The sequence below is a fragment of the Trachypithecus francoisi genome, unplaced genomic scaffold, assembly GCF_009764315.1.
Source record: "Trachypithecus francoisi isolate TF-2019V2 unplaced genomic scaffold, Tfra_2.0 Contig01705, whole genome shotgun sequence".
Classification (NCBI taxonomy): Eukaryota; Metazoa; Chordata; class Mammalia; order Primates; family Cercopithecidae; genus Trachypithecus; species Trachypithecus francoisi.
In genome coordinates, this window is record NW_022681450.1 from 1,201,045 (window position 1) to 1,225,528 (window position 24,484).

General features: G+C 52.5%; 1 protein-coding gene across 2 annotated transcripts; it reads left to right on the forward strand.

Annotated features, from left to right (window-relative positions):
* Positions 1 to 377: 377 nt before the first annotated feature.
* Positions 378 to 23,896, forward strand: TGFB1 (transforming growth factor beta 1). Of its 2 annotated transcripts, none has more exons than XM_033198859.1 (7): positions 378 to 1,636; positions 5,863 to 6,023; positions 9,122 to 9,239; positions 12,334 to 12,411; positions 12,542 to 12,692; positions 22,509 to 22,662; positions 23,596 to 23,896. In XM_033198859.1, exons 1-7 carry the CDS (start codon positions 1,282 to 1,284, stop codon positions 23,752 to 23,754), a joined length of 1,176 nt encoding a protein of 391 aa, XP_033054750.1. In that variant the 5' UTR covers positions 378 to 1,281; the 3' UTR covers positions 23,755 to 23,896. The 2 variants fall into 2 exon arrangements, with proteins under 2 accessions (XP_033054750.1, XP_033054756.1); XM_033198865.1 differs by having other exon boundaries at positions 383 to 1,636; positions 12,545 to 12,692.
* The last annotated feature ends 588 nt before the right edge of the window (positions 23,897 to 24,484 follow it).

Sequence of the window (24,484 nt, forward strand, 5' to 3'; positions counted from 1 at the left end):
AACAGACCCTCTTCCCCTACCCTGTGTCCCAGCCTCACACTCTCCTCCCGTTCTGGGTCCCCCTCCTCTGGTCGGCTCCCCTGTGTCACATCCCGAGGATTAAGCCTTCTCCCCCTGGTCCTCTTTCTCTGGTGACCCACACCGCCCGCAAAGCCACAGCGCATCTGGATCACCCGCTTTGGTGGCTCTTGGCCGCCAGGAGGCAGCACCCTGTTTGCGGGGCGGAGCCGGGGTGCCCGCCCCCTTTCCCCCAGGGCTGAAGGGACCCCCCTCGGAGCCCGCCCACGCGAGATGAGGACTGTGGCCCAGCCCCCCCCATACCCTCCCCCTGGGGGCCGCCCGCTCTCCCGCCCCGTGCGCTTCCTGGGTGGGGCCGGGGCGGCTTCAAAACCCCCCGCCGACCCAGCCGGTCCCCGCCGCCGCCGCCCTTCGCGCCCTGGGCCATCTCCCTCCCACCTCCCTCCGCGGATCAGCCAGACAGCGAGGGCCCCGGCCGGGGGCAGGGGGGACGCCCCGTCCGGGGCACCCCCCCGGCTCTGAGCCGCCCGCGGGGCCGGCCTCGGCCGGGAGCGGAGGAAGGAGTCGCCGAGGAGCAGCCTGAGGCCCCAGAGTCTGAGACGAGCCGCCGCCGCCCCCGCCACTGCGGGGAGGAGGGGGAGGAGGAGCGGGAGGAGGGACGAGCTGGTCGGGAGAAGAGGAAAAAAACTTTTGAGACTTTTCCGTTGCCGCTGGGAGCCGGAGTCGCGGGGACTTCTTGGCGCGACGCTGCCCCGCGAGGAGGCAGGACTTGGGGACCCCAGACCGCCTCCCTTTGCCGCCGGGGACGCTTGCTCCCTCCCTGCCCCCTACACGGCGTCCCTCAGGCGCCCCCATTCCGGACCAGCCCTCGGGAGTCGCCGACCCGGCCTCCCGCAAATACTTTTCCCCAGACCTCGGGCGCACCCCCTGCACGCCGCCTTCATCCCTGAGCCCCCGCGCATCCTAGACCCTTTCTCCTCCAGGAGACGGATCTCTCTCCGACCTGCCACAGATCCCCTATTCAAGACCACCCACCTTCTGGTACCAGATCTCGCCCATCTAGGTTATTTCCGTGGGATACTGAGACACCCCCGGTCCAAGCCTCCCCTCCACCACTGCGCCCTTCTCCCTGAGGACCTCAACTTTCCCTCGAGGCCCTCCTACCTTTTACCGGGAGACCCCCAGCCCCTGCAGGGGCGGGGCCTCCCCACCAAACTAGCCCTGTTCGCGCTCTCGGCAGTGCCGGGGGGCGCCGCCTCCCCCATGCCGCCCTCCGGGCTGCGGCTGCTGCCGCTGCTGCTACCGCTGCTGTGGCTACTGGTGCTGACGCCTGGCCGGCCGGCCGCGGGACTATCCACCTGCAAGACTATCGACATGGAGCTGGTGAAGCGGAAGCGCATCGAGGCCATCCGCGGCCAGATCCTGTCCAAGCTGCGGCTCGCCAGCCCCCCAAGCCAGGGGGAGGTGCCGCCCGGCCCGCTGCCCGAGGCCGTGCTCGCCCTGTACAACAGCACCCGCGACCGGGTGGCCGGGGAGAGTGCGGAGCCGGAGCCCGAACCGGAGGCCGACTACTACGCCAAGGAGGTCACCCGCGTGCTAATGGTGGAAACCCACAACGGTGAGCTCGGAGGGGCAGGGGAGCCGGGAGGGGGGCCCCCAGGGGGCGCCGGAGTGCCGGGGCCACGGGTAGGAAGTGACTGGCAGAGGAAACTGGCAGGAGGAAGAGGACCCCCCGGGGCAAAGGGAACGTGGGATGGTGGGAGGGGGGTGTCCGAAAGAGGATGGCACTGAGCCCCCTACCCCCCAGGTATCTGGTGTTGGAGAGGAGGAGATAGCGAAGTGGACTGCTTCTAGAGGGCGACAGAAACATTCGGGGTCGTGGGGGTAGCCCCCTAGAGGGATAGAAGCAATAGGGGGAGGGTAGAAGGCTCCCTCCTCCAGGACGCGTTGAATTGGGGAGGGGGTCGTGGGGTAGGAGAGAGGGGGAGAGGGGAGCCCGGTGTGGGAGAAGCGAAGACCTCAGCATTTGGGAAAGGAGAGGCACTGGGGCAAGTTGACCCAGAGCTTGGGGGTCCTGAGGTGGAAAGATTCAAGGACAGAAAAGCTAGATGAAGGCAACCCTAGGGGGTGCGAGGAAAGTGAGAGCGGACCCACTTCCAGAGGCTGCGAGGAACACGCGGGATGCGGGGGTGAGGGAGAGTCGTAGAAAGAGAAACAGAAGTGGGTGTGATAAATGTGGGGAGAAAGGGACGGGAGGTTATTGGAAGGAGGAGGCAAGCGGGAGAGGAGCGGAGACCCAGGAGTGCGCCCGGGATGCAGAGGTGTCCTCGGTGTCTCACACAGGGATGTGAGGGACAGAGTGGGGAGCCCAGAGGAGGAATTGAGCTTCTAGAAGACCTAGAATCCTGGGTCATGGGAAGAGATTTACCGAGAGGGGAGACAAGCGTGGGAAAGGTGGTGTGAGCGGGGCGGAGGAGAGATACCCAGCGCCATCCATGCCGCGAGCATCGAGCCCCCCGCCCGCCACTCGCCGCAGGATGCAGGGGAATGGGCTGAGCGGAGTCCAGACGCAGGGGAAGTGCTGGGTGGGGAGTGACTCTACAAGATCGAGGTGAGAAAACCAAGCTGGGAGGAGTGAGAAAGCCCCACGTGGGTGCCACGCGCGGGGGGAGGAGCCTGCCCTTCCACCAAGGGGCAGGAGGACCCCGCTGCGCTAAACGCTGGCAGTCTGGACCCCAAAGCCCCAGTTCTTCTCGAGGTGGCTGGGGAAACCCCAGCGTCCGGCCGCCTCACTCTCCTCCCTTCCCTTTCCTTCCCATGCCCCCCGGCGGGGGCGGGGATCGCGCGCGCGGAGCCCGGGGCGAGACGGGGCAGGTCTGGTCCCCGCCCTCCTGGCTGCGACGCCTCCCGCCCTCCTCACCCCAGCTACGGGCGGGGCTCCCACTGAGCCGGCCCCGTCCATCCATGCGAGGACCCAGGCGTCCCGCGTGGTTCAGAGCCTTGGGGAAGATCCCTTAGGTTTCACTGACTTTTGTTGTGGGTCGCCGACCCATTCTTGCGCCAGTTTACGGCTCCAGCCCAATGACGCGCACACTGCACCCAAGTCTCAGCCTTGCCTCATCTTCCGTGCGTGCTTCACCTTCGTTGTAGAGGCTCCTTTAACACTGACACCTACAATCCTCTTCTCCCCAACAAATGCACATGTGTCTCTTCTCGCACGCGTGTCCCCATCTGCCTCTTTCTTTTCGTCTCCGTTAGTCTCTCTGTCCACGCATGGGTCTCCTGGTTTTTGTCTCTCCGACTATTTTCTCTCCCTTTCTATTTTTCTTCTCCACGGTCCTCTGGCCTCGTCTCTGTCTCTAGCATCTGACCGCCTCTCCCGCTCTGCAGCACCCTCCAACCCTTCTTTTCCCTCCTCTTTCTCTTCCTCCCTATCTGTCTTCCCCAGCCAAGGCTCTGCCTTTCCTGTGGGGTTTGCTGAGTAACCTCTGGGCCAAGAACAGGGGTTTTTGGGGCTGGGTGGGGAGGGAGACTGGGGAAAAGGAGGAAGATCTAAGGGGGCCCTAGGAAGCGGTTTCCTCTGCCTTTCTCACCAGTCTCTTTTCACACCCCCACTATAGGAGGCTGGAAGCAGTTGCCCCAGTTGGTCCAGGAGTTCATGGCCTATCCCCTCATCCCCAACCCCAAACTTTTCCTAAACTAGAAAAGAACTTGGCTGGGCGCAGTGGCTCATGCCTGTAATCCCAGCACTTTGAGAGGCCAAGGCGGGTGGATTACCTGAGGTCAGGAGTTCGAGACCAGCCTGGCCAACATGGCGAAACCCCGTCTCTACTAAAAATACAAAAATTAGCTGGGCGGGGTGGCGGGCGGCGCCTGTAATCCCAGCTACTTGGGAGTCTGAGACAGGCGAATCACTTGAACCTGGGAAGCAGAGGTTGCCGTGAGCAGAGATTGTGCCACTGCACTCCAGCCTGGGCAACAGAGACGCCGTCTCAAAAAAGAAAAGAAGAGAAAACACCTTAATTCCTTTTGTCCCCACTACAGCCATTCCTACCCAGAATGAACTTCACTTTCCCTAACCAGCTGGGGAAGGAAGGGAGTTAAGGGTGGAAAACTAATAATAAAAAGAAGTAGAAAAATCACTTAGGGGATAAGAGCACAGTCTCTAGCTGGGTGGGTGTGGTGGCTCATGCCTGTGATCTCAACATATTGGGAGGCTGAGGTGGGAGGATCCCTTGAGCCCGGGAGTTCCAGCCTGCAGTGAGCCATGGTTGTGCTACTGCACTTCACTCTGGAGGACAGAGTGAGACCCTGTCTCTTGGGGGGAAAAAAAAGAAAAAGCACAGTCTCTGGAACTAGACAGCTTGAGTTTGAATCCCAGTCTGCAGCTATGTGACCTTGGGGCAAATTACTTAATCTTGATGCCTCAGTTTCTCCATCTATTAAATGGGTATAATAACAGTATAAGGTTGTGAGGTTAAATGTCTTCATCTTTGTAAAGTGCTTTAAATAGCATCTGGTAAATAGCGGTTTGTGGGTTTTTTTTTTTATTGTTGTTGCTTTTTTTGAGACAGTCTTACTCTGGCACCCAGGCTGGAGTACAGTGACTCAATCTCGGCACACTATAACCTCTGCCTCTCAGGTTCAAGTGATTCTCATGCCTCAACCTCCCAAGTAGCTGGGATTACAGGTGCCTGCCACCACGCCTGGCTAATTTTTGTATTTTTAGTAGAAATAGGGCTTCATCATATTGGCCAGGCTGGTCTCGAACTCCCGACCTCAGGGTAATCCATCCACCTTGGCTTCCTAAAGTGCTGGGATTACAGGTGTGAGCCTTCGTGTGCAGCCCGTGCTCTTAAATGTATACATGATTGAGTGACCAGTGTATACAGAATTGGTGCCACATGGCTTGACCTGGGTCATCTAATTTCCCACTATAATCCTGGAATGGATTCTAGAGTCACTCTGTCTTGCCTTACAGATGAGCACCTGGCTCAGAGAGAGGAATTCATTTGCCCAAGATTACACAGCGCTTCAATTAGGAGAGTCTGGGTGGGAGTGCAGGGAGCTTAATGTTATTGCTGGTTTTCAAAGAATAACAGGAAACTGACATTCAGAAAGAGGGTGTTAACTGCCCATGGTCAGACAGCGGAGAGGGAGCAGAGGCACTGTCTGAGTCCAAAGCCTGTGCCCTTGATCCTTACTCTGCATTTTAGGGGCTCTTTGCATTTGGGGCAAGGAAGGCCAGAGCAAACAGAGTGGTTCCCCTTAGTGCCGGCCTTAGTCGACTTGACAGATGATGCTACATGAGAGAGGAGTGTGGTTAGGACCCATTTTACAGAGGAGGAAACAAACCCCCAGGGGGAGAAACCACTTCCTCAAGGTCACACAGCTAAAAAGTATCAGTCAGGGCTGGGCGCGGTGGCTGTAATCCCAGCACTTCGGGAGGCCGAGGCGGGTGGATCACCAGTTCAGGAGATCGAGACCATCTTGGCCAACATGGTGAAATCCTATCTCTGCTAAAAATACAAAAATTAGCTGGGCGTGGTGGCATGCGCCTTTAGTCCCAGCTGCTTGGGAGGCTGAGGCAGGAGAATTGCTTGAACCGGAGAGGCAGAGGTTACAATGAGCAGAGATTGCGCCACTGCACTCCAAGCCTGGGTGACAGAGCGAGACTCCATCTCAAAAAAATAAAATAAAATAAAGAATAAATAAATAAATAAAAGGTATCAGAGACTGAGTCCACCCCAGAGCTGTCAGCTCCAAAACTCCGAGACTTGGGAGCAGCAGCTCCCCTCACCTCTGCCAAAGTCCTGATCACCTTCCTTCATTTCTCCCTGCTAGAAATCTATGACAAGTTCAAGCAGAGCACACACAGCATATATATGTTCTTCAACACATCAGAGCTCCGAGAAGCAGTACCTGAACCTGTGTTGCTCTCCCGGGCAGAGCTGCGTCTGCTGAGGCTCAAGTTAAAAGTGGAGCAGCATGTGGAGCTGTACCAGGTGAGGACATGAGCCAGAAGGAAGGTCAGGGCATGGGCTGGAGAGGGTGAGCTGTGACCAGCGGGGTGGCTGTGGGTGGGCTGGCTACAAGGTCCACCTAGATGGTCCCTGAAGAATAGAGGAATACAAACCATACAGTCCTAGGACTCTTTTTTTCTTTTTCTTTTTTGAGACAGAGTCTCGCTCTGTTGCCAAGCTGGAGTGCAGTGGTACGACCTCAGCTCACTGCAATCTCCGCCTCCTGTGTTCAAGTGATTCTCCTGCCTCAGCCTCCCAAGCAGCTGGGATTACAGGCATGCACCACCACACCCAGCTAATTTTTGTATTTTTAGTAGAGATGAGGTTCTACCATGTTGGCCAGGATGGTCTCGAACTCCTGACCTCGTGATCCATCCGCCTCGGTCTCCCAAAGTGCTCAGATTACAGGCGTGAGCCACTGCACCTTGCCTCTTTTTTTTTTTTTGAGATGGAGTCTTGCTCTGTCGCCCAGACTGGAGTACAATGACTTGATCTCGGCTCACTGCAGCCTCTGCCTCCTGGCTTCAAGTGATTCTGCCTCAGCCACCTGAGTAGCTGGAATTACAGGCATGTACCAACACACTGGGCTAATTTTTGTATTGTTAGTAGAGACGAAGTTTTATCATGTTGGCCAGGCTTGTCTCGAACCCCTGCCCTCAAGTGATTCTCCTACCTGAGGCTCCCAGAGTGCTGGGATTACAGGCGTGAGCCTCTGCACCCGGAATCTAGAGCACTTTTAAACGTTCAGACTCTTTGCATCCTAGGACGTTAAACACTTAGAAGGCTGGAATCTTAGGAGTTGGACTCTTTAAGCACACAGGATTCTTGAAAGTTGGGATCTCTGAAAAGTTTGGGGCCTGTAGAATAATTCTGTCCAATGGGACAGCCACTAGTCACATTTAAGTTGATTAAAATTTAAATTATTTAAAATTAAATTAAAAATTTAGGGCCAGGCATAGTGGCTCACATCTCTACTCCCAGCACTTTGGGGAGCTGAGGCAGGCAGATTGCTTGAGCCCAGGAGTCCGAGACCAGTCTGGGAAACATTTTGAAACTTGGTCTCTACAAAAAATACTAAAATTAGCCTGTTAACGGTGATGCGTGCCTCTAGTCCCAGCTACTCAGTAGTCTGAGGTAGGAGGATTGAATGAGCCCAGGAGGTCGAGGCTATACTGAACTGTGATTGCACCACTGCATTCCAGGCTGGGTGATGGATGAGACCCTGTCTCAAAAAATATATATATAGGCCAGGTGTGGTGGCTTATGCCTGTAATCCCAGCACTTTGGGAGGCCAAGGTGGGTGGATCACTTGAGGTCAAGAGTTCAAGACCAGCCTGGCCAACATGGCGAAACTCCATCTCTACTAAAAATACAAAAATTAGCCAGGTGTGGTGGCGGGCCCCTGTAATCCCAGCTACTCAGGAGGCTGAGGCGGGAGAATCACTTGACCCTGGAAGGTGGAGACTGCAGTGAGTGGAGATCATACCATGCATTCCAGCCTGGGCAACAGAGCAAGACTCTGTCTCAAAAAATAAAAATGAAAAACAAATCCTCATTCTCACTGGTTGTATTTCTAGTGCTCTATAGTCACATGTGGTTAGCAGCCACTATTTTGGATGTTGCAGATAAAGAACATTTCTAGAAAGTTCTTTAGGACAGCACTGCTGTAGAAGATAGGGAGCTTCCAAGAGGACTGGGGCATCTGGAAGGGCTGGAGGCTCTAGCAGTTTCTATGAGCTAGAATCCACATCAGAGGGAACGTTAAACTCATAGGATGGTAGATTTCAGACTTTCATAGTGAGAGAACTTTGTCCTATGTTAGCTTGGCCTCTTGGAGTTTGGGGAATTCAGCAGGCCCTGGAGTGGTCTATCCAGCCCCAGAAAATTCTTCTTCTTTTTTTTTTGTGATGGAGTTTTGCTGCTGTTGCCCAGGCTGGAGTGCAATGGCACGATCTCAGCTCACTACAACCTCTGCCTCCCGGGTTCAAGCAATTCTCCCGCCTCAGCCTCCCGAGTAGCTGGGATTACAGGCATGCGCCACCACACCCAGCTAATTCTGTATTTTTAGTAGAGACGGGGTTTCTCCATATTGGTCAGTGTGGTCTTGAACTTCTGACCTCGGGTGATCTGCCTGCCTCGGCCTCCCAAAGTGCTGGGATTACAGGCGTGAGCCACTGTGCCCAGCCCAGAAAATTATACTACACAGATGTTGGGTGCCTCCAGCATCTAGGTGCAGCTTGGCAGACTCTTGGGTTTATAGAACATTAGTCTTCTAAAGCTTCTTAGGCTCATTAAATGTGGAACTCTTGGGATATTATCAAACATTTGAATCACAAAATGACTTCTGAGTTACTTAGAATTCAGGGTGTCAAATTTGCAGAACTGCATGCTCAGCAAACCCCAGAATGTTTGCAGCAGAATTTTATTGTATTTGTTATTTATGTATTTATTATTATTATTTTGAGATGAAGTCTCATCCTGCTACCCAGGCTGAAGTGCAGTGGTGGGATCTTGGCTCACTACAATCTCTGTCTTCCGGGCTCAAGCAATTCTCCTGCCTCAGCCTCCCAAATAGTGGGGACTATAGGCGCACGCCACCATGCCTGGCTAATTTTTGTATTTTTAGTAGAGATGGGGTTTCACCATGTTGGCCAGGCTGGTCTTGAACTCCTGACCTCAAGTGATCCACCCGCCTTGGGCTCCCAAAGTGCTGGGATTACAGGTGTGAGCCACTGTGCCCGGCCCAGAATGTTAGCAGTGGAATTTTAGCACTGTGGACTGTCCACGCTGAGTGGGGCTTAGCATTTCACCAATGAGGAAACAGGCCGGAGACGGCAGGAAAACACCTTCGACTGAGCTGTGTGAAGGTGCCTTGACTGCAGCCTGGGCTTTTTCTCCACCCTTCCTCTCACGGATGCTGTGGGGGAGGATGGGTGCCACAGGACCACACAGCGTGGCTGTCTGAGAAGGTAGTGCGTGGGAACTTTCTGGAAGCAGATGGGGTGAAGGGTTGAGTTAGTATATGAGGGGGCGTGGCAGCATATACCCACTGTCTCTCTCCCAACTTCATCATCCTCTAGAAATACAGCAACAATTCCTGGCGATACCTCAGCAACCGGCTGCTGGCGCCCAGCGACTCGCCGGAGTGGTTGTCTTTTGATGTCACCGGAGTTGTGCGGCAGTGGTTGAGCCGCGGAGGTGAGGATCACTTGTGTGTCCCACCCCTGTTTCTCAATGGGGTGCACCCCATTGTTTGTCTTGGGGTCACTTTGCCTAGGATCCCTCTCTGCCCCATACTGGTGTGAAAGTACTGAGACCTGGCTCCCCTCTGTGGCATGGAAACCCGAGTGATTGGCTAATCTGTTTCCTGAGCACCTCTCTGCCCTGCCCTGTGATGGGTGAGGCTAAGGACAGAGCACTGACCTAAACAGCTCCATCCTTGCCCTCATAGAGCTCATATAGTTCATTGGGTGGGTAGCTGGGGAACAGACCTGTAAGGCAGTGATGACCCAGAGTGGGTGGGACCGGGATGGGGAGCCCAAAGGAGGTACCTGACCCAGCCCAGAATCAGGGAGGGCTTCCTGGAGGAGGGGCACCATAGCTGATGTTGAAGGGATGAGTAGTATGGTCAGGAAAAGGAGAGGTGTAAGAGTATTCTGGGGCTGGGCACGGTGGCTTACACCTATAATCCCAGCACTTTGGAAGACCAAGGAGGATGGATCACTGGAGCTCAGGAGTTTGAGAGCAGCCTGGGTAACATGGCAAAACCCGGTGTCTACAAAAAAATACAAAAATTAGCCATGCATGCTGGTGCATGCCTGTAGTCCCAGCTGCTTGGGAGACTGAGGTGGGAGAATCACCTGCACCTGGGAGGTCGAGGCTGCAGTGAGCCATAATCACAGTACTGCCATCCAGCCTCCATGAAAGAGTGAGATCCCATCTCAAAAAAAGAAAAAAAAGTGTTCCAGGCAAGGGGAACAGTCTGTGCAAAGGCCCAGAGGCAAGAGAGCCTAACTCATTTGATCTGTCCTGGAGATGATTGTCTCTGTCCAGTTCCTGGCAGGGGCCATGGTGCCCATCTCTCTCTCCCTCACCTCCCTCTCATTTATGCTTTTATTCATTCATTGCCCACAGGTTCCTGCTGTGTGTCTGGCCCTGTGCTGGGTGGTGTGGGAAACATAGTGATAACCAAGACAGCCCTCAGTTCTGCCCTCATGGGGCCCACAGTCACTTCTGGACACCGAAGAGATCTTGCCCCACCAGGCAGGAATGACCTAGAATGATTGAGGATGGGACAGGGAGGCATGGGCAGAGAGGACAGGGCTGGGACAGAGAGGCATGCAGGATGGGGGATGCCCTAAGCACTGTTGGGAGCCCAGAAGGCACCCAGACCCATGTGGGGAGCCTAGGAGGGCTTGCTGGGTGAAGGTGATTGTGTGGAGACTCACAGGATAAATAGTAGTTTGGCCACATGAAAAAATAGGGATTAGGGGGTGTGGTGACTCACGCCTGTAATCCCAGCACTTTGGGAGGCCAAGGAGGGTGGATCACAAGGTCAGGATATCGAAATCATCCTGGCTGACAAGGTGAAGCCCCGTCTCTACTAAAAATCCAAAAAAAGAAAAAATTAGCCGGGCATGGTGGTAGGTGCCTATAGTCCCAGCTACTTGGGAGGCTGAGGCAGAATGGTGTGAACCCGGGAGGCGGAGCTTGCAGTAAGCCAAGATCGCACCACTGCACTCCAGCCTGGGCGACAGAGCAAGACTCCGTCTCAAAAAGAAAAAAAAAGAAAGAAAAAATAAGGATTAGTGGGCCAAGCATGGTGGCTCACGCCAGCAATCCCAGCACTTTGAGAGGCCAAGGTGAGTGGATCACCTGAGGTTGGGAGTTCAAGACCAGCCTGACCAACATGGAGAAACCCCATCTCTACTAAAAATACAACATTAACTGGGCGTGATGGCGCATGCCTGTAATCCCAGCTACTCGGGAGGCTGAGGCAGGAGAATTGCTTGAACCCAGGAGGCGGAGATTGCAGTGAGCCAAGATCGCACCATTGTGCTCCAGCCTAGGCAACAAGAGCAAAACTCCGTCTCAAAAAAAGGAAATGAGAAACAAAAAATAGGGATTAGGGAGCAGGTGGGCACCGAGAGGCGTGTCTTGGGCTGTTCGACAAAGGCCTAGAAGGATTTCATCTGTCTTGGTCAATGCTGAGTCCCAAGCACACAGCACAGGCTTCGGCACATCGTAGGAGCTTAGAAAATATCATTCACTCATTCATTCAAGAGATTGATGCTGGCCGGGTGCAGTGGCTTATGTCTGTAATCCTGGCACTTTGGGAGGCCAAGGCGGGAGGATTGCTTGAGCCCAGCCTGAGCAACATAGCGAGACCTCTGTCTCTACAGAAAATTTAAAAAGTAGTCGTGTAGGCTGAGTGCAGTGGCTCATGCCTGTAATCCCAGCACTTTGGGAGGCTGAGGCCAGTGGATCACCTGAGGTCAGGAGTTCAAGACCAGCCTGGCCAACATGGTGACACCCCATCTCTACTAAAAATACAAAAAGTTAGCTGGGTGTGGTGGTGCATGCTTGTTATTCCAGCTACTTGGGAGGCTGAGGCAGGAGAATCGCTTAAACCTGGGAGGCGAAGGTTGCAGTGAGCTGATATCACACCACTGCACTCCAGCCTGGGCAACACAGCCAGACTCCATCTCAAAAAAATAATTAGCCATGCATGGTAACACGCGCCTGTGGTCCCAGCTACTTGGGAGGCTGAGATGGGAGGATTGCTTTGGTTTGGGAGATTGAGGCTGCAAGACCTTGTCTCTTTTTTTTTTTTTTTTTTTTTGAGACGGAGTCTCGCTCTGTCGCCCAGGCTGGAGTGCAGTGGCGGATCTCAGCTCACTGCAAGCTCCGCCTCCCGGGTTCCCGCCATTCTCCTGCCTCAGCCTCCCATGTAGCTGGGACTACAGGCGCCCGCCAACGCGCCCGGCTAGTTTTTTGTATTTTTTTTTAGTAGAGACGGGGTTTCACCGTATTAGCCAGGATGGTCTCGATCTCCTGACCTCGTGATCCGCCCATCTTGGCCTCCCAAAGTGCTGGGATTACAGGCTTGAGCCACCGCGCCCGGCCGCAAGACCTTGTCTCAAAAAAAAAGAAGAGCTGCAGCGAGACGGCAAAGTGGGGTGGGTGGGGGAGGCAGGAAGGAACCCCCTGGGCTTTGCTCCTTCCTTCCTCTTCCTCCAGGGGCTGGGTGAGCTGCACTCGCAGACTGACTTCCCTCTCCCCACTCCTACAGGGGAAATTGAGGGCTTTCGCCTTAGCGCCCACTGCTCCTGTGACAGCAAAGATAACACACTGCAAGTGGACATCAACGGTGAGGCTTGCTTCCCTGGCCATGCCCAGCTGTGACGTGTGTGCGTGCGTGTGTCCCCATCTGCCCCACGCCCCGCTTATCTATCCCTCTGAGAGTGTGTGTCCCCTATCCCCTGACTCCCACACCAAAGCAGGGTTCACTACCGGCCGCCGAGGTGACCTGGCCACCATTCATGGCATGAACCGGCCTTTCCTGCTTCTCATGGCCACCCCGCTGGAGAGGGCCCAACATCTGCAAAGCTCCCGGCACCGCCGAGCCCTGGACACCAACTACTGCTTCAGGTGAGCCTTGTATCCTTGGATGGAGACCTTCCAGGCTGGGGGCATGACTGCCATCTGCTGACCAGGTGCTCCAGGTTGGACACCTGGCTGGTGCCATGGTTGGGCTGGGCGTCTGTCTCCTTTAGCTTGGAGGGCTCAGGGGATGAGGTCTGGGTATAAGAACTGAGAGTCTTCTGCCGGGTGCGGTGGCTCATGCCTGTAATCCCAGCACTTTGGGAGGCTGAGGCAGGTGGATCACCTGAGGTCGGGAGTTCGAGACCAGCCTGGCCAACATGGTGAAACCCCTGTCTCTACTAAAAATCCAAAAATTAGCCAGGTGTGGAGGTTGGCGCCTATAATCCCAGCTACAAAAAACAAAAAAAACCCCACCCCTCCCCCAAAAAAAGAAAAAGAACTGGGAGTCTTGTAATGTTGGGATCAGGTTGCTTTTTTTTTTTTTTTTGAGACAGAATCTTGCTCTGTCACCTGGGCTGGAGTACAGTGGCGCAATCTTGGCTCACTGCAACCTTTGCCGAACCCGATTCTTCTGTCTCAGCCTCCTGAGTAGCTAGGACTACAGGCATGTGCCACCATGCCCAGCTAATTTTTTGTATCTTTAGTAGAAACAGGGTTTCACCATGTTAGCCAGGATGGTCTTGATCTCCTGACCTTGTGATCTGCCTGCCTCAGCCTCCCAAAGTGCTGGGATTACAGGCATGAGCCACCATGCCCAGCCTTGCTTTCTTACTGGAGTGTTGGAATCATAGAATGTTAGAAAGTTGAACCCTGAGATTGTTGGAATTCAAAGTTGGAAGATCACCATCGTGAATCCCTAAACTGTTGGCAGGTTGAGGTTCTAGAATGCTAGAATTTGGTGTTAATTACGGAAATGGAGAATGTTGGACTCAAGGAAAGCTGAAATATTGGGATCCTAGAATTTGGGAATTCAGAATGAGAAGATGGCCCATGTGGAATTCCTGCACCGCTGGCCGATTGTGGATACCAGTGTTGGCAGGTTGGAGTCCTGGAATACTGGGCTCACAGTGGTAGAATTCTGTTTTGAAACATTCACATCCACAAATGTTGGAATTGGAGAAAGCAGAATATTGGTATCCCAGCATGCTGGAACTCAATGTTGGAATGTTAGAATATTAGCATGCTGGGATTTTATTAATAGAAAGTGGCAGCAGGCTGGGCGCGGTGGCTCATGCCTATAATCCCAGCACTTTGGGAGGTTGAGGTGGGTGCATCACCTGAGGGCAGGAGTTCAAGACCAACCTGGTCAACATGGTGAAACCTCATCTCTATTAAAAATACAAAAATTAGCGGGGTGTGGTGGCGAGCACCTGTAATCCCAGCTACTCAGCTGGGATTATGGCTCTGCAGATACCCAGGCTGGGGCAGGATAATCCCTGGAACCTGGGGGGCAGAGGTTGCAGTGAACCAAGATCATACCACTGCACTCCAGCCTGGGCAACAGTGCGAGACTCTATCTCAAAAAAAAAAAAAAAAAAAAGAAAGAAAGTGGCAGCTTGAACCTCTTGAGTGATGGCTCGGAACTTTGGAAAGTTGGGATGCAATATTGGCATACTGGAATTCAGGAATGCCAAGATCCTCAAAGGTTGAGAAGTATGAATCCTAGAGAGTTGAAGATGCTGTCAGAATGTTAGAATCATAAGATGCTGGAATGCTAATACTGCAATCTAAGAAAGCTGAAATGTTGGATTCCTAGAAAGTTGAAATGGAGAGTTAGTATGTTGTAAATTTAGAGTGATCATCTGACTTTATTCCTCCCCTACTTAAAATATTTTGGTGGTGTCTCTGGGCTTTGTTACCTGCTGTTTCCCTGCCAGAAAATCAGCCCTGCTTCCAGGCTCCTTCACCACCAGATCTTAGTGCCATCAGCCCAGCAACTCTGTGAATGAACAAATTGAGGTCTTTTTTGAGAAGGAGTCACACTCTGTTGCCCAGGCTGGAGTGTAGTGGTATGATCTCGGCTCACTGCAACCTCTGCCTCCCACGTTCAAGCGATTCTCCTGCCTCAGCCTCCTGAGTAGCTGGGATTACAGGCACGTGCCACCACACCCGGCTAATTTCTGTTTTTTTTCAGTAGAGACTGGGTTTCACCACGTTGGTCAGGCTGTCTCGAACTCCTGACCTCGTGATCCGCCCACCTCGGCCTCCCAAAGTGCTGCGATTACAGGCATGAACCACTGTGCCCCGCCACAAATTGAGGTCTTGAGTGCCAACAGCAGCTGACATTACAAAGGGAGACAGCCAGCCATGTGAGCCTCTGTAGGGAGGAACCCAACGTCGCCTGGGAATTCTTGCCGAAAAATCAAAACTGAAGGCCGGGTGCAGTGGCTCATGCCTGTAAATCCAGCACTTTGGGAGGGCAAGGCAGGCAGATCGCTTGAGCTTAGGAGTTCAAGACCAGCCTGTGCAACATGGTAAACCCTGTCTCTCTACAAGAAATACAAAAAACTAGCTGGGCTGGGTGGTGTGTGCCTGTAGTCCCAGCTACTTGGGAGGCTGAGGCAGGAGTGCTTGAGCCCAGGAGGCTGTGATTGCAGTGAGCCAGGATCACGCCACTGCACTTCAGGACAGAGCAGGACCCTGTCTCACAAAAAAAAAAAAAAAAAATCAAAATCAAACCTGAATCTGATCAGGACTGTAGATCCTAACAGTTTTCTAGAAAGACAGGAACAGAGGAAATGGTCAGCAAAACTCAGACTGTGAGAAACCTGACCCAGTTTCTTCATCAAATACAATGCAAAGAAGGGGAAAGCGTGCGCGCGCGTACACACACACACACTCACACACACAAACACACAGTGACCCTGGAACAATAGGGGTTTGGGGTGCTGACCCCCCATGCAGCCAAAATTCAACTTTCTTTTCTTTTTTTTTTTTTTTTTTGAGACGGAGTCTGGCTTTGTCTCCGAGGCTGGAGTGCAGTGGCATGATCTTGGCTCACTGCAAGCTCTGCCTCCCAGGTTCACGCCATTCTCCTGCCTCAGCCTCTGAGTAGCTGGGACTACAGGCGCCCGCCACCATGCCCGGCTAATTTTTTGTATTTTTAGTAGAGACGGGGTTTCACCGTGTTAGCCAGGATGGTCTCGATCCCCTGACCTTGTGATCCACCCGCCTCGGCCTCCCAAAGTGCTGGGATTACAGGCGTGAGCCACTGCGCCTGGCCAAAATTCAGCTTTCGACTCCTCAAAAACTTAACTACTAATAGCCTACTGTGGACCGGAATTCTGCTTTATCCATAACATAAACAGTTGATTAATACTCTTTTTTAAATTTTTGGAGATGGAGTCTCACTCTGTCATTCAGGCTGGAGTGCAGTGGCGCCATCTTGGCTCACTGCAACTTCTGCCTCCCGGGTTTAAGTGATTCTCTTGCTTCAACCTCCTAAGTAGCTGGGACCACAGGTGACTGCTGCCACGCCCGGATAATTTTTTGTATTTTAGTAGAGACGGGGTTTCACCGTGTTGCCCAGGCTGTTCTCGAACTCCTGAGCCCAGGCAATCCGCCTGCCGCAGCCTCCGCATGAACCACTGCACCCAGCTGAATAATACATATTTTGCATATTTTATGTATTATGTCCTATACCTTTTTTTTTTTTGAGACGGAGTTTTGCTGTTGTCACTCAGGCCAGAGTGTCATGGCACAATCTCGGCTCACTGTAACCTCTACCTCCCAGGGGTTCAAGCAGTTCTCCTGCCTCAGTCTCCTGAGTAGCTGGGATTACAGGTACCTGCCACCACGCCCGGCTAACTTTTGTATTTTTAGTAGAGGTGGGGTTTCACCATGTTGGCCAGGCTGCTCTGGAACTCCTGACCTCAAGTGATCTACCCGCCTCGGCCTCCCAAAGTGCTGGGATTGCAGAGTGAGCCACCGCGCCTGGCCGTATTCTTTGTTTTTTTTTTTTTTTTTTTTTTTTTTGAGACAGAGTCTAGTTGCTTAGGTTGGAGTGCAGTGGTGCCATCTCGGCTCACTGCAACCTCCGCCTCCCAGGTTCAAGCAATTCTCCTGCCTCAGTCTCCCAAGTAGCTGGGATTTCAGGCATATGCACCACACCTAGGTAATTTTTGTATTTTTAGTAGAGACAGGGTTTCACCATGTTGGCCAGGCTGGTCTCCAACTTCCCAGGTGATTCATTAGCCTTGGCCTCCCAAAGTTCTGGCATTACAGGCTTGAGCCACTGCTCTCGGCCTATGCCTGTATTTTTTAAATAAAATAAGAGAGAAAAGAAAATGTTCTTAAGAAAATCGTAAGGAGGAGGAAGTGTATTTTCCATTCATTGAGTGGAAGTGGCTTAAAAAGGTCTTCACGTTGAGCAGGCTGAGGACGAGGAAGAAGAGGTGTTGGTCTTGCTATCTCACGGGTGGCAGAGGTGGAAGAATAATTCACCTGTAAGTGGTGAATTTTGTAACTGGACCCATGTTGTCCAAGGGTCAGTCTATATATAGTTGACCCTGAATATATATACATAGAGAGAGAGAGATGATTCTGTAGATTTTGAAAAAAGTTCTAAGAGAGGCCAGGCATGGTGACTCATGGCCGTAATCCGAGCACTTTGGGAGGCTGAGGCAGGTGGATCACTTGAGGTCAGGAGTTGGAGACCAGCCTGGCCAACATGATGAAACCCTGTCTGTACTAAATATACAAGAATTAGGCCGGGTGTGGTGGCTCACACCTGTAATCCCAGCACTTTGGGAGGCCAAGGTGGATAGATCACCTGAGGTCAGGAGTTCAAGACCAGTCTGGCCAACGTGGTGAAACCTCGTCTCTACTAAAAATACAAAAATGAGCTGGGTGTGGTGGCGGGGACCTGTAATTCCAGCTACTCGGAAGGCTGAGGCAGGAAAATCGCTTGAACACAGGAGGCAGAGGTTGAGGTGAGCTGAGATCAAGGCCCTGCACTCCAGCCTGGGCAACAAGAGCGAGGCTCTGTCTCAAAAACTAACTAACTAACTAACTAACTAAATAAATAAAATAAATAAAAATACAAAAAGTAGCCAGGTATGGTGGCAGGCGCCTGTAGTCTCAGCTACTTGGGAGGCTGAGGCAGGAGAATCACTTGAACGTGGGAGGCAGAGGTTGCAGTGAGCTGAGATTACACCGCTTCACTCCATCCTGGGTGACAGAGTGAGACTCCTCTCAAAAATAAATTAAAAAAAAAAGTTCCTAAAAGAGATATCAACCAATTGCAATGTGTAGACCTTACTTGAATCTTTATTTACACAGGCTTTTAAAAAAATAGGTATTTATGAGACAGTTGGGTAAACATGAACTCTATCTAGACATTTGATGATATCAATTTTGTTACATGGTATTGTGACTGTGTTTTAAAGTAATCTTAATTAGAGATACATTTGAAATATTTATGGATGAAGCAACATTGGTGGATTGCATGTGCTTTGAGATAAACCAATGTCGGCTGGGTGCAGTGGCTCACAGCTATAATCCCACCACTTTGGGAGGCCAAGGCAGGAGGATTGTTTGAGCCTAAGAGTTGGAGACCAGCTTGGGCAACATGGTGAAACCCCATCTCCCCCACAAAAAATATATATAATCTCTATATGATGGGCCTGATGGTATGTACCTGTAGTCCCAGCTACTCAGGATACTGATGTGGGAGGTTGGCTTGAACCCCAGGAAGTGGAGGCTACAGTGAGCTGTGATTGCACCACTGCACTCCAGCCTGGGTGACAGAGTGAGATCCTGTCTCAAAAAAAAAAAAAAAAAAGAGAGAGAGAGTGGATGGGGTAGAGATACAATGGAAATTGGCCATGAGTTGACCAATGTTGAAGCTGTTTTTGTGTGCATTTGAAACTTTCCAGCCGGGCGTGGTGGCTTACACCTGTAATCCCAGCAGTTTGGAAGGCTGAGGTGGGTGGATCACATGAGGTCAGGAGTTCGAGACCAGCCTGGCCAACATGGTGAAACCCGGTCTCTACTAAAAATACAAAAAAGTAGCTGGGCATGGTGGTGCGTGCCTGTAATCCCAGCTACTTGGGAGGCTGAGCCAGGAGAATTGCTTGAACCTGGGATGTGGAGGTTGCAGTGAGCCAAGATTGCACCACTGCACTCCAGCCTGGGCAACAGACCAAGACTCCATCTCAAAAAAAAAAAAAAACTTCCATAGGAAAATTTATTCTTAAGGCAGCTCAAACACTACCTCCTTCCTAACCCCTTTCTCCAACATCCAAGGTGAATGGGAGGCCTCTAGGCCTCCCCTGGGGCCCTAAGTAGATCTTTGACTCAACAGTCTCTGTTGGGTCTTTTATTTAAAAAACATTTTGTAGAGACAGGGCTCATTATGCTCCCCAGGCTGGTCTTAAACTCCTTGGGCTCAAGCGATTCACCGGTCTTGGCCTCCCAAAGTGCTGAGATTACAGGCATGGGTCACTGCACCCAGCCTAGGTCTTGTGAGACTGGACGGAAGAGGCTTGGCAAGGGCAAGGGCTGTGGGTATCCCAAGGCCCAGTGCAGGGTAGGCCCCGAATGCGTCCTGAGAAAATAAGTCAGAGGATCACCTAGAGGGCTTGTTCAACACAGACTGTTGTTCCCAGTCCCACACACAGTTTCTGATTTCAGTGGCCTGGGGTGCCGCCTGAGAATCTGCATTTCCCACAGTTCCCAGGTGATGCTGCCGCTGGTCCTGGGAGCCCATGTGGAGAGCTGCTGACTTGGATAACAGTATCACAGACTGTTCAAATCCTAGGACCTCAGAACCCCAGCTAGGGTTAAACTAGGCATTAAAGATGATTCTGAGCCGGGCGCAGTGGCTTATGCCTATAATCCCAGCACTTTGGGAGGCCGAGGTGGGTGGATCACCTGAAGTCAAGAGTTCGAGACCAGCCTGGCCAACATGGTGAAACCCAGCCTCTACTAAAAATACAAAAAATTAGCTGGGCATGGTGGCGCATGCCTGTAATCCCAGGTACTTGAGAGGCTGAGGCAGGAGAATTGCTTGAACCCAGGAGGCAGAGGTTGCAGTGAGCCAAGAGCACACCATTGCACTCCAGCCTGGGCAACAGGAGTGAAACTCCATCTCAAAAAAAAAAAAGATGATTCTGGACACTAGTTCTTCCCCTTTTGTGAGTTCAGAACCTCCTGTGAGAAAGTGAAAACCAAGGAACCTTTTCCCCAGAAATACATGCACACATACACGCATGTGCATATGATCTCAGGCACTCAGGACCCTCCTCAAGCCTGCCCATGATGGTCCCTTGGCCCTCAGGTTAACACCGTATTTGATCTGGTAGCGCCTACCTCTGAACAGATGAGGAAACTGAGGTCCAACCAAACTGGGTGGTACAGGCTGAGTTCACAGGGATCTCAGTTTCTTGACTTCCTTCTCAGGCTTCTGTGGCCCTTGGAAAGGCTTTATCTTGCCTCCAGGTTATCTGATGCCACTTGAAGTTGGGTTCAAGCGATTCTGCTACCTCAGCCTCCCGAGTAGCTGGGATTACAGGTGCCCGCCACCACGTCCAGCTAATTTTTGAACTTTTAGTAGAGACAGGGTCCTCAAGTCCGCCTGCCCTAGCCTCCCAAAGTGCCGGGATGACAGGTGTGAGCCACCGTGCCTGGCCGGCCCCACCAATCTATGAGCGGAGGTTGCAGTGAGCCAATATCGCGCCACTGCACTCCAACCTGGGTGACCGAGCGAGACTCTGTCTCAAAAAAAAAAAAGGCACTGTCAACTTTTTCTTTTCTTTTCTCTTTTCTTTTCTTTTTTCTTTTGTTTTCAAGACAGAGTCTCACCCTGTTGCCGTGGGTGGAGTGCAGTGGTGTGATCTTGGCTCACTGCAACCTCTGCTTCTTGGGATCAAGCGATTCTTGTGCCTCAGCCTCCTGAGTAGCTGGGATTACAGACAAGCACTGCCACGCCCAGCTAATTTTTGTCTTTTTAGTAGAGACAGGGTTTCGCCATGTTGGTCAGGCTGTTCTCAATCTCCTGACCTCAGGTGATCCACCCGCCTTGGCCTCCCAAAGTGCTGGGATTACAGGCATGAGCCACCGCGCCTGGCCTCTTTGACAGTTCTAAGAAGTAAAATAAATCAGAAGAAGGCAGACAGAGAGTAATAGATATTGGGAACTATTATTTTTCCTATTCTGATTTAAATTGCTTTATTATGGAAAATTTCAAATGTATACAAAAGCAATGAAGATAATGAACGCCTGTAAACTCTCATCCAGCGTCATCGGTGATTAAGATTTTGCCCCATTTCAAATGCATGCATTTTTATATTTTCTTGCATAACTGCAATACCGTATTGCACTAAATGGAACTAACAGTCACTTGGATATTTTGGAAAGGATGGCTCAGAAAGGTATCTCCGAGGAGGTGATGTTCAGTCATGTAACTGCTATTTACTGAGTACCTACTGCATTCCAGGCACTGCTTTAGGAGTTAAGGATCCTTGAGTGAAGGACATTTGAGCTAAGGTTTAAATGAAGTGAAGGGGCCAGGTGCGGTGGCTCATGCCAGTAATCCCAACACTTTGGGAGGCCAAGGCGTGCAGATCGCATGAGCCCGAGTTCGACACCAGCCTGAGCAACATAGTGAGACCGTGTCTCTAAAAAGAATAACAAATTAAAAAGAATAAATGGGCCAGATGCGGTGACTCAGGTCTGTAATCCCAGCACTTTGGGAGGCCGAGGTGGGCGGATCACGAGGTCAGGAGTTCGAGACCAGCCTGGCCAACATGGTGAAACCCTGTCTCTACTAAAAACACACAAAAAATTAGCCAGGCGTGGTGGCACACGCCTGTAATCCCAGCTACTCGGGAGGCTGAGGCAGGAGAATCGCTTGAACCTGGGAGGCGGAGGTTGCAGTGAGCCGAGATCATGCCACTGCACTCCAGCCTGGGAGACAGAGTGAGATTCTGTCTCGAAAAAAAAAAAGAAGAAATGAAGTGAAGGAACAAGCTGGAGTGGGTATCTGTGGGACTAGCAAGACAGACAAAGGGAATAGCAGATGCAGGAGCCCTGAGATAAGACTGTCTGAGGAACAGACAGGATGCCAGTGTGGCTGGAGTAGAGTAGGCGTGAGAGAGGGAGTTGAGATCAGCCAGATTTGCTAGCACCTTGTGGCTCACAGTGAGGACTTGGGCATTTGCCGTGAGGTGGAGCCAGGTTCAGAGCAGAGGAGTGACATGATAATTCATAGCATGACCCTGGAGGGTAGAGATTTCTGTCTCTTTTTAAAAAATTGAAAAAAAATTTTTTAGAGACAGGGTGTTGCTCCTTGTTGTCCAGACTGGCATGCAGTGGTGTGATCCCAGTTCACTGCAACCTCCAACTCCTGGACTCCAGCGATCCTCCCACCTCATCCTCCCAAAGTGCTGGGATTAAAGGCGTGAGCCACCATGCCTAGCCTATTTCTATCTGTTTCATTTGTCCTCAGCCCCCAGTAGATCCCAGCCCAGCACACAGTAGTAGTTCAATAAACATTTGTTGCACAAATAGAGCAGATGGGTTTACATGGAGCCGTATTTTGTATGTTACAGGGTGTGGGCATGCCATGATTTATTTAGCCCCCCGGGGGATGGTTATCTGGCTTCTTACAGGCTTGTCTTAAGCATTGCATGAGATTATTACATCGCTCTTAGCACAGTGCTTGACTGGAGGAAGTGCTTAATCTGTGTTAGTGATTATCATGACTATTTGTGTTCTTATTAACATGGGGTGCAAGGGAGACCCAGATGGAGATAGGGCGGGGGGGGCAACTTAGGGTGACACACACCTGGGGAGGAGGGGCACACAGCTCCTGTGGTGGTAGCCCCTCCCTACCCCTGACGCGTCTCTCCTTGCCTGCAGCTCCACGGAGAAGAACTGCTGCGTGCGGCAGCTGTATATTGACTTCCGCAAGGACCTCGGCTGGAAGTGGATCCACGAACCCAAGGGCTACCACGCCAACTTCTGCCTGGGGCCCTGCCCCTACATTTGGAGCCTGGACACGCAGTACAGCAAGGTACGTCTGGCCCACCGGGCTAGGAGGTGTGCTTGGGGGTAGCCAGGACAGAGAAACAGGAGAGAGAAAGAGAAGTAAAGTCAGAGAGGTGAGTTGGCAGGATGGGGAGAAAGAGAGGGATGGGGTGGGAAAGGGAATGGATAAAGAGATGGGAGAGAGGCAGGAAGCTAGAGAAGAGCTCTGAGCAGGGGGCAGAGGGAGATGAGATATGAAGGTCCACAGAACTGAAGTAACAGAGGGGTGGGGGTCAAGGGGGGAAGACAGACAGGGAGATGGAAGGAAAAAGGCAGAGAGAAATGGAGAGACAAAATGAGAGAGGCAGATACAAACACAGAGTTAGGGAAGGAGAGACAAAGACAGATATACAACAAGGCAAGAGGCGAAGACGAGGAAGGGTAGAGACTGAGAAAGAAAATCAGGCGGGCGCGGCGGCTCACGCTGGTAATACCAGCACTCTGGGACGCTGAAGCAGAAGGATGGCTTGAGCCCAGGAGTTCGAAAGTAGCCCGGGCGGCTGAGTGAGAGCCCATTTCTACCAAAAAAAAAAAAAAAAAGCCAGGAGTGGTGGCGCTTGCCTGTGATTCGAGCTACTCCGGAGGCTGAGGCGGGAGGATGACTTAAGCTCAGGAGGTTGAGGCCGTAGCGAGCCTTGATCGCGCCCCTATACTCCAGCCTGGGTGGCAGAGCGAGACCCAGTCTCAAAACAAAAAGAAAATCAGACAGGTGGGGAGAGACAGAATAAGATAGGATGTTAGAAGATAAGAGAGACCGAATTGGAGATGGGAAGAGGTGGACAGGGATGCGGGGAGAGACGAAGTGGGAGAGGCTGGAAGTGGGAGAGGCTGGCGCGGTAGGGGGTGGGGGATGGGGCAGTGGAGGGCCATCTTCCTCCCTCCGCGAACCCTGAGCCCTGACCCCGCCCGCCGCCCGCAGGTCCTGGCCCTGTACAACCAGCATAACCCGGGCGCCTCGGCGGCGCCGTGCTGCGTGCCGCAGGCGCTGGAGCCGCTGCCCATCGTGTACTACGTGGGCCGCAAGCCCAAGGTGGAGCAGCTGTCCAACATGATCGTGCGCTCCTGCAAATGCAGCTGAGGCCCCGCCCCGCCCCGCCCCGCCCCGGCAGGCCGGCCCCGCCCTGCCCCGCCCCCGCTGCCTTGCCCATGGGGGCTGTATTTAAGGACACCCGTGCCCCAAGCCCACCTGGGGCCCCATTAAAGATGGAGAGAGGACTGCGGATCTCTGTGTCATTGGGCGCCTGCCTGGGGTCTCCTTCCCTGACGTTCCCCCACTCCCACCCCATCTCTCTCCCTCTCTGCCTCCTCCTGCCTGCCTGCACTATTCCTTTGTCCCGCATCAAGGCACAGGGAACCAGTGGAGAACACTACTGTAGTTAGATCTATTTATCGAGCACCTTGGGCACTGTTGAAGTGCCTTACATTAATGAACTCATTCAGTCACCTTAGCAACACTCTGAGATGCAGGGACTCTGATAACACCCATTTTAAAGGTGAGGAAACAAGCCCAGAGAGGTTAAGGGAGGAGTTCCTGCCCACCAGGAACCTGCTTTAGCGGGGGATGATGAGGAAGACAGTAAAAGATGGTAGTTCAGGCCAGGCAGGGTGGCTCACGCCTGTAATCCTAGCACTTTTGGGAGGCGGAGATGGGAGGATTACTTGAATCCAGGCATTTGAGACCAGGCTGGGTAACATAGTGAGACCCTATCTCTACAAAACATTTTTCTAAAAATGTGCACCTGTGGTCCCAGCTACTCTGGAGGCTGAGGTGGGAGGATCACTTGATCCTGGGAGGTCAAGGTTGCAGT

What these genes read in the sequence shown, in the direction of transcription:
- TGFB1 (XM_033198859.1), top strand. Translation starts at nt 1,282, where the DNA reads ATGCCGCCCTCCGGGCTGCGGCTGCTGCCGCTGCTGCTACCGCTGCTG. An exon ending in GCAGTGGTTGAGCCGCGGAG is followed by an intron (nt 9,240 to 12,333) that starts GTGAGGATCACT and finishes CCACTCCTACAG; the next exon opens with GGGAAATTGAGGGCTTTCGC. An exon ending in ACTGCAAGTGGACATCAACG is followed by an intron (nt 12,412 to 12,541) that starts GTGAGGCTTGCT and finishes CCCACACCAAAG; the next exon opens with CAGGGTTCACTACCGGCCGC.